The 10,191-nt window shown below is 28.2% G+C and overlaps 1 protein-coding gene across 1 annotated transcript; it reads left to right on the top strand.

Annotated features, from left to right (window-relative positions):
* Window positions 1-7,823: 7,823 nt before the first annotated feature.
* LOC101498381 (protein LIGHT-DEPENDENT SHORT HYPOCOTYLS 4-like) lies at window positions 7,824-9,256 on the top strand. The gene is made up of 2 exons (XM_004495033.4): window positions 7,824-8,285; window positions 8,640-9,256. Exons 1-2 carry the CDS (start codon window positions 8,002-8,004, stop codon window positions 9,061-9,063), a joined length of 708 nt encoding a protein of 235 aa, XP_004495090.1. The 5' UTR covers window positions 7,824-8,001; the 3' UTR covers window positions 9,064-9,256.
* Window positions 9,257-10,191: the final 935 nt, after the last annotated feature.

Raw genomic sequence — 10,191 nt, 5'->3', positions numbered from 1 at the left:
CATTCGTCGCCACCCAGTTTAAAACCTCAGCCTACAGTTAAACCAAAGCATGAGCCTGCAGCTGAAGAAATACATGAGTTTGTACCTTACTAGAAATTCAAGGAAACATCTGATTTGAAAATGGAATATTGCAGTTGTCGAGTTCAAATAGGTTTGTGAAAAATTTCTGAAATTCCTCAAATATATCAAAAGTACCATATTCGATGCGTTGAAGGAGAAGATTGTACGAGAATGGACAAGCTATGTGTTACACTTTGGAAACACAACCACAAAGGTTGGTCAAAGGTATTTATTGGATAGTAAATGGGATTTGGTGAAGGGTTGGGAAACGATGAACAACATGATGCAAACACAGTTCACTGAGACACAAGCCTCGTTTGGGAAGAGTTTGAGTGTGTTAGAACATAGATACAAATATAAAGTTTTGTATTCGATGTTGGTGTTTAAAATTTCAAGAGGTGGATTGAATTTTATTCATTTTGAAGAAGCACAAGCAAAAAAACATGGTATGGATAGTTCACATTGTGGTTGTGTAATTAGAAAAACTTACTATTTTCCATCTGCTTGCATCATTGCTAGGAAAGTAACTCACGACGCATCTATTTGACTTGATGAGGTACACACTCATGGGAAGAGACTACAGTTTGATGATGATGGTGTTGTAAAAGAAGAATAAGCTTCAGATGTTTTCATTCTAACATAGTTGAAAACAATTCAAGCACATTTTAATTAGTTAAATTAAATAATTGCTAATTTAGTGAATTCATGTGATATTATATAAAATCTAGGTACAAATTTATATTTCATGATCGGTTTGACAAAGAGACTTACAGTACAAAATTATTTATCAATGAAAAAATTCTTGAAATAACTTTTCAAAATACGAGGTCGTTGGATCCACCTTGTGATAAGCTAAAATCCAAAGGCGCATAAAAGAAGGTTAGGTGTATGACAACAAATTAGTCAACTAAACGTTCATTGTCTTTGTGAGAGCATGTTGATTCTCTACACATGGACATTCTAGTTTCTAAATTTAAGTTTTCATGTCCAAGAAAGAATAGTGCACGTATTGGAAACCCCTCACTTAATCCATTCCTTAAACCAAAAATTCTCTTTATTGATGATATGCCTTTTTTCATGCATTCATATATTGACAAAACTGTGGATGTTGATGGTGATGTAAATTATGGATTTTGAGTTGTCGTTGCATATCTCGATAAAAGTGAGGAGAATTCGATGAATCAAAATTTGGGCTTCAATGGTTGAGAATCTAACACATACTCCTATAATCTTTTCAACCTCTTTCAGTGCATCATCTAAGTTGAACCAAAGATTATTACACATTCAATCAATCATACATCTTTTATTAGCGGTGTATGTGCTATGAGGTATCCAATGATGGGCAAGTGAAGAAGACGAGATTCATTGTCCAAAGTCATTGTCATCTCACCAATAGGAAGATGAAAGAAGCTAGTCTCCTTAAACCACCTATAAACAAATGCAGGAAAAAAGCCTATGTCTATTCAATTGCAGCTTGTGCGTCCAAGATCAGCTAAGCTAGAGGCGTTGATTGGATTCCAAAACCAAGTAACGATAGAAATTGAAACATGAAGCTGACATATCTTTCTACCATTGTTGACGCATTTTAAAGGAACACTTTCTGAAAAAATAATAAATTGTTATTCTTTTGATAATTAAATAAATAATGAAATTATTTCTTAATTAAATAAATTTAAAATTAAAACTTACATCTGCAACTCATATGTGAAACACCACGTGATCCTTAAAATGTGGTAGCAAAGACATGTCAACGGGATTCCCCAAAACTCTTGAACATGTGGTGGTGTTGGTCGTCCCTTAAATGGTGCATGTGGTGATAGTGGCAACGGCAGCGATGCAGTCATCTCATCATGTACATATTCAAGATCAACATGTTCAACATCAAATTGTGTTTGAGAGCGGGAGCTTTCACTTTTAACCAATTGTCATTTACTAGTAGCTTTGGTTTAACGCTCTTTGTGTACAGACCCATGTTGGGTACATGGGTCTCATTACTGTGTCAGAATCAAGTAACATCATTGTCACTTTCTGTATCTGAAAGCAAAAAATCAACACTTTGTCACATTTCAACATTTTAACTATATCAAATTTTAACAACATAAACTACTTTAAAATATAACAACAACAACATAAATTAATTGTATCTCATTATAAATCAAAAGTGTTTTGTCAAACACTTTGTATAGAACAATTATAATAACTTATTCAATTTTTTACATATTTCAACAAAAACTAATTTACATAATAACAACAACAAAATCACTATCGGTCGTCAACATAAACTACGTTAACCTACAAAATAATATAAACTATTTATATTTCATTACAAATCAAAAATGTTTTATCGAAAACACTTGACATACAATAACTATAACAATTTAGAAAACATAAGTTCAACTGTAACAACAATTAATTGACATAACAACCACATAAATCCCTAAATATCTATTGAAACTACAACAAAAATACAAACACTAAAATAACTAAAAAAATTACCTTGATGATTAAGTATTGATGAATAAAAAAATGAGATTTTAGTGTAGATTTGAGGTAAGAAAATAAAATTGAGTTTAATTTGAGAGAGATAGAGATTTTAGATTTAAAAAATAGAATAAATGGGAAAGAAATACAAAATTCTAAAACGCAATGACTCAAGTTAAGGATGCGAATCGGATCCTAAGCTAAAGGGATTTGAGACGACTTTGATTTTTTTGAGTTAAGTAGGCGCAACTTATTGATTTTGATGCTTAGCATAAATTTATTGATTTGAGTGCTTATTGAAATTGGTGCTTAGTTTAAACTTATTGATATTGGTGCTTAGTTTAAACTTATTGATATTGGTGCTTAGCAAATACATATAAATTTATGATTTGAGTGCTTAGTATAATTAAATAAAAAATTGATGAATTGAAGAGACTATTTTAGGATTTTTAAATAAACTTTTGAATTAAAATAATTAAAATGAAATAATTAAATTTATTAATAATTTCTAATTTAGTATTTAAATTAAATATTTAATAGATATGGAAACTTTTAAAAACTATAATTAGATACCTGAATTTTTTTAATTAATTTGTACGGGAGCTAGCGACTAATTTCAATGACCTAATGAAGCCAATTAAATATTTTTTAGTTCAACAATTAAGAAGTCAAATACTATTGTTTTTAGTTTAGAGAAACTTTTTCAAAAAATTCACGAACCTCAGTAGTATATGTATTTGCATTCATTAAAGGGTACTTACTCTATATTTAGATATATATTTGCAAAGTACTCATTTCACCTATTACAACAGGTTAATTAAATTTTAAAGAAATTAAATTGACTGCTAAAATACTCTATTATAGAAAAAATAGATAATTAAATTTTCATCAACATATAATTATTAATCACTCCAACAGCTCCACCATTGGACCAGTCCATTAGGGGCTAAATGAAATTAAGAAAGAACTTTAACTAATTAAGTTGTGGCTTGTGAGGGCCATGGATTAAAATCATTTTAGGGAAGAATTTGAATAATATAGATATTCAAAAAGATTCAAGAGGGAATCCGACCATTTTTAATAAAAAAATAATTATAATAATAAAAAAATAGCGACATATTATTATTTTATTATTAAAATTTATCAAAAATATTCAAGTACACCTTTAAATTAGGTCCATATATTCGACGCCCCTTTTAAAGAGTTAAGATCTCCTCTTCCAAATTATTGTAACTTACTACATTTTTCCGCAAACACAACAGCATCAATATTAATTCTTATATCCTCATAAAAAAATTTATTAATTCAAATATAGCTCAAATTAATTGAATTACGTCCCATTATCAATTCTCCAATAATTGTTGTTCAAAATCAAATAAAAATATTGTTGAATAATTGATCAAATGGATCGAAGAATTTGCTAAATTTACGACTGATTTATTGACATGAATGAAACACACCTTAAATAGTAAAGTCCACTACTGATACAAAGAAAACATATTATAATTTTTTTTTTAGTAAAACCACAAAATTACTAGTGTGCAAGATTTGAAGACCAAGATTCCCTTCATCCAAATGAGAACATAAATTTTTCCATACCACTCTGATAATTTTCCTACTAAAAATATCCTTTGACTAGATAAAATTTCTCAAGCAAGAGTCCAAATTTTTCATAAGAGAAATCGGTCAATGGAAACATGAAAGCGGTAGATCAACATACCCTAGATAATAGTGTTAACCAATTGAACACGCCCCATAATTTAAAAGATTGGACCTTGCTCGTGAGATCCTAAGACGATCTCTCTTTACATGCAGAATTGAATGAATACTGTAATAAAAAGAACCAAATCAATTTTGGTTGAAAATGTCATTTTTCGTAGGTGATAACTTGTCTGCCTTGTTTTGGCTATATATGGATCTCTAGATGTTCGATTGAAGTGATCTTTGACTTGTTGAAGAGCTTATAGAATTATCTATAATTTATTTATTTTAATGACTTCCTTACCATTGTGGCGATTCATCTTGTCTTATCAATTATCTTGATTGGACGCTTTTAATCTCAATCTCTTTTCCTCAATACACCTTTTGTTTATTTATTTTAATTTTTCCGTATTTTTATAAATCCATATGTATTTCGGTTGTCATCCTTTGGTAATGTGAATTGTTATTTAAAAAAAATGGTAATATTTTTTAAGACATCATTTGCAAAGTTTGAATATTTTTGGTTCTTCATGAAAGACAAACTAAAGAAAACTATTTTCTTTACTTGATGTCTTGTGAATAATAAGATATATGCAACTTGACAATTGATGAAAATATTGGTTCAACATGGCTAGTACTCATGGTCGAGAACTTGAGACTTCAATTTCTTGAGCATCCACAGCCATATTCACTTGAAATCCTTGATGATCCAAAGTTTAAGGATATGAGTGATGTGATGTGATCCCAACACAAATAAAATAGTTGTTCCTGAAACTTCTATGGAAGCGCAATCGTCAAACACACCGTAATTACATCGCCAACAAGACCTTATTTTTATTTAATAATCGCAAATTTATCATTGTACCATTAAAACATGAAACTTGTGTGAGAAAAGATAAGGAGATTAAAAATATAAGCAATGAAGAAAATAAAGAGGTCGAAGAAAAATATGACAAAGAAGAGAGAAAAGAAAGTGTTGTGAAAAAAATGCTAGAGAGCCTTTTTGTAAAAGAAAAAATGGTAAAAAAAAGAGTTGTTTAACAAAAAAAGCAAAAAGATTTGTTTAACAATTTTGACGTTTATCAATTGAATTAGGAAAGACACTATAATAAATTTTCTAATTAATAATCTTACACATAATTGATTATTTCCTTGTTTTTCAGGCAAATTATTTCCATGTTAATTATAATATATTTGTGGAGAAATAGATAATATAAATTGGTCAATATTATAAATAAATAAATACATTTTCAATTAATAAGAGAAAAAAATATTTAGTTAATTACTTATTCTTACTGTGTGTATGGTTATTTATATAGGTTAGAGAAGGTCATACTAACCTTCAAACCTAGGATATTTTATTTAATTTTAAAATGGACAAGTCTAAGACTTTTGAAAAAGTCAATTTGGCTAAAAATACCATACATATTTAAATAAATAAATATAAATAGTATTTTTTTAATCAAAATTATAATTATTATATAAAATTTGGAACTTTTTGTGAGATATTGAACATTTAGTAATTTAAGTATATTAGTCTTCTTTAATATTTTGATATGTTTAAATATTTTATGCTAAAATAAAATTGAAATTGAATATCATGTAAAATCATAATCTTTAAAATGTCATATAAAATTAAAATAAAATTTAATTTTATTGACATATTAACTCGTTAGTATATATATATATATATATATATATATATATATATATATATATATATATATATATATATATATATATGTGTATTTGATTACTTATTCAAATTAAATGTTAACATAAAATAAAATTTTAGGTAGAATAATAGGTTATATTAGACTTCCATTAAAATTTCACTTGTGCTTCAAAATAAGCATACTTCATATCACAATTCAGACTTAAAATTTAATTTTTTTGACATTTTAAATTTACGTTTTATAAAATTTAATTTGACATAATCTATTCTCAATTATAAGAGCGCACATATATTAGAAAAAAAAATTAAAAAATTAATACATGAATTTGTAATCTTGTTTGATTTGGTTGCGTATAGTAAAACTCCAAATTAAAGCTAAAAGACCTAATGTAGTCTAAAATTGTTTGAGGTACATAATCTTTAAAACTCTTAATTAAAGCTCAAGGACCTATTTGTACGAAAAAGAAGAAGAAAAAAACTCAAGGACCAAGTGTAATTAAAAGGCTTTATTGTGAACCAATATAAATTGATTTTTAGTATTTTTATATAGCTTTTTTCTTATTATATTTCTCCTTTGACAATTATGTATAAATTTTGCAATTTGCATATAAGTGCAACCCGGCCATTTTTCAAGAAAGAATTTTTTATGTTAAACTTTGAATCCGAAAATGTCTGTCATATTATGGTAAATTTCATATCCATATACTGAATGTGAGAAATTAAGATAGGGACAAAACAGCATAAGAAAATAAAGTTTTCTTTTTCTCTCTAGGGAAGAGAAGAAAAGGGTAAAAAAAAGGAAGAGATTAACAGGGGTATTATAGTCAATGAGAAAGGAACTGTCATTCAAAGTTTCAACCTATAGTGCCAAGAAACAGAATCATGTTCTTTACCTCAATTTTTACCTTTCATACTTTTTCCTGTCGCCATCTCAAACTACTGTACAACCCTTGTTGTTTTACTATTTTCTTATATAAAACCCTAGCTACCATAAGGTGAAAGGAATATTAATATAGCCATTAATATAAGTGATGAAAGTCTGAGTTTGCACCACCCTTTTAAGGCAAAAAAATAATCAAATTAAAGCTAAATAATCTTTACCAATCACATAATAATTTAAAATGACTAAACAACTATTTTATTATAACAATTAATATAAATCATCGACTTTCTTAATTATTTAGGGTGACAATTATTAATAATGGAATAAATAAATAAATAAAATCAAAAATAATTATTAGATATCATTATAAATTACTTATATTGACAATTTATAGTTCATTTTTTCTTTTAGTATTTAAATGTACAATCCTCTATTGTTATAATAACATGTATTATAATTGCGAATACATCTCTATATATTTCTTTTATCAATAATTTTATAAATTATATTGATTAAAAAAATGTATTTAAAAATTAAATCAATTAACTTTAAAATAATTAAAATAACTAATAAAAAATATAATAATTTACAAATATTTTTAATAAATATAAATAACATCTAATACATAAGATGATTATTTATCCAATTAAAAATTTGGACAAATAAGTAAAGAGGAAAAGTCCAGTCACCCTTTCCCATCAATCTCATCACATATCCTCAAATTAACATAAAAAATCTTCTTTTGCTTTTAACCACTTGAAGAGGTCCATACCATTTCTCTCTCTCTCTCTCTCTACTCTTCAATATTTTTTCTCTCACTCTCACAAAACAACAAACAAGTCTGTAATATCAATCAAGAATCAGAGTTTGTTGTTTTCCTTCTTCTCTCTTTCTTTTTCATTTTCTTTCACAAGATAGTTGTTTGCTTCAAAACAGTAACTTCTATAATATGAAAAGACAATAAAATAGAAATATATATTTTTTTTATTATATCATAACAATATTGTTTCCCAAATTATAAGTACACCAATCTTTAACATCTCAGTTATATTATCTCAACATCCTTATTTTCTCACTCACTCACTCTAGTCACTTTCTTTAGGAACCCTAGAAAACAAAGTATCAAAACAAGAGACAATTTTAATTTATCTTTTCAAAACAACATTGGATCTACACAAATTAAGCTAAAGAATTATCATTGATGGATTCACTTCAAGATTTTATGGATTCATGTAACTCTGACAACAGTTGTAGCCTCACCAACAGCACCATCACCACCACAACCAACACCAACAGCACCACCACCACCACCAACAACAACACCTTGGTATGTAGCTCTTCACCTTCTGCTTCAACCACCACAAGCAGCCGGTATGAGAACCAGAAACGCCGTGATTGGAACACCTTTGGACAGTACCTTAAGAATCACCGCCCTCCTCTCTCCCTCTCCAGATGTAGCGGTGCACATGTTCTTGAATTTCTCCGGTACATACCAAAATCATTTTAATGTTCTAAACAATAATATGAAAAATTATCTATTGGAGTATGAGGTACCGACATAATTGAGATCTTGTTATTCTTCTGAGATGCTTAATTCTCTATGTCAATTTTGTAAAATGAAAAAGAAAAAAAAACTTTTGAAATTCTAGTTTATTTTTAATGTTAGTATTTATTTCATCTTTAGTGGTAACAACAAATTTGATGTACTCTAACTTATTATGAATTATAAAGATTTGAATATAATAGGTTGTAGGGTTAGAATTGTATAGCAAGTGAGTGGTTGAGAATAATTATATATAGTTAGTAGATGTTGAAAAGTTGTTATGATGATGTATGTAGGTATTTGGACCAATTTGGGAAGACAAAAGTGCATACACCAATATGTCCATTCTATGGACATCCAAATCCTCCAGCACCATGTCCATGTCCACTAAGACAAGCTTGGGGTAGCCTTGATGCACTTATAGGTCGTTTAAGGGCAGCTTTTGAGGAAAATGGAGGGAAGCCTGAAACAAATCCATTTGGTGCTAGAGCTGTTAGACTTTATCTTCGTGAGGTTCGTGATCTTCAATCCAAAGCAAGAGGTATTAGTTATGAGAAGAAGAAAAGAAAACGTCCTCCACAACAACAACAACAACAACAACAACTTCAGCAACAACATCATCATCATCAACAACAACAACAACAACAATCAATGTCTCTTCCTCTTCATCTTCATCACCATCACCAACATCACCTTCCACCACCAGGTGCAACTCAGTAAATGATTATCCTTAAATGGAAATTTCATCAGCTCTCTTTTATGTGTCATGCAATTATTCTCTAATTAATTATTTTCAAGTAGTAGATTTTTATTTTTATTTTTGTGAAATATTTATATTCCTTGTTGTCGTTTTTGTTGTATTGTGTATGTATCTTGCTTGATGTGGCTCAAATTAAACAAAAGGTTAAAGATACATGATGATGAATCTGGTTTTATATAATGACAACATGTGTTGTACTTGGAGTAAGCTATTAGTTAGAGTAGAAGAAAAGTGGTGGTTAATTAATGTACATGGAGGAGGAAGACATGATCCTAAAACCTATGCATAATCTTCACTGTTTCTATATATGTATCAACTTCTATCATAACTTATCTTTACGTGTCAACCTTAATTGGACTTATAATATATATATGTGCCTTTGATATATTATTCTAATCATTTTTGGGTTTTTATCTTCATTTATTAATCACTTTTTATATTCCTCAATGATATATAAGTAGAATTTGGATTGTCTTGTAGTAAACAACAATCTATTAACAAGTTCATTTTGTTATAATTGTGTCATTAAAATTGAATGACTCAAATTTTAATTATTTTTTATTTTTAATTATTTCATAAAAATTGAAATTATATAACATCACCAACGTGCTAACTTGATAAGGGTAGGAAATCCAAAGCTATATAGGTAGACACAGTTTGTTGCATCTTCATGTCAATCATGTAGAATAGCTATTTTTTAGCTTAATTTATTCCTTTGAAAGTTGCCAAATTTATAGAAAGAATGATTGATATAAAGGGGCCTTTAAGCTTAATGAGAAGACAGAGGAAGACGAATTGTTTTGGTTAGTTTGAATTAAATTCTCACATCAAGTGAAGAGTTAGTGCTGACCGTTTACCTTTGGTCAATTTGATTGATGATACAAAACTGGTTCATATGTTTTGCAGTAGTGCTGTCACTTCACTTGAAGGGAAATAACGAAATAAAGGAAAAATTAATGGCAGACAATGTAATTAATTCCTGTCACTAAAGTTTTTTCTTTTTTTTTTTCTCATCAAAAATGTTTTTTTTTATAAATACAAAAAATATTAATACTCCTTATCATTTATTACTTTTTCTCTTTATTTAT

This window comes from Cicer arietinum, chromosome 4, assembly GCF_000331145.2.
Source record: "Cicer arietinum cultivar CDC Frontier isolate Library 1 chromosome 4, Cicar.CDCFrontier_v2.0, whole genome shotgun sequence".
In the NCBI taxonomy this organism is placed as follows: Eukaryota; Viridiplantae; Streptophyta; class Magnoliopsida; order Fabales; family Fabaceae; genus Cicer; species Cicer arietinum.
This window is presented reverse-complemented; position numbering and strand designations above follow the sequence as displayed.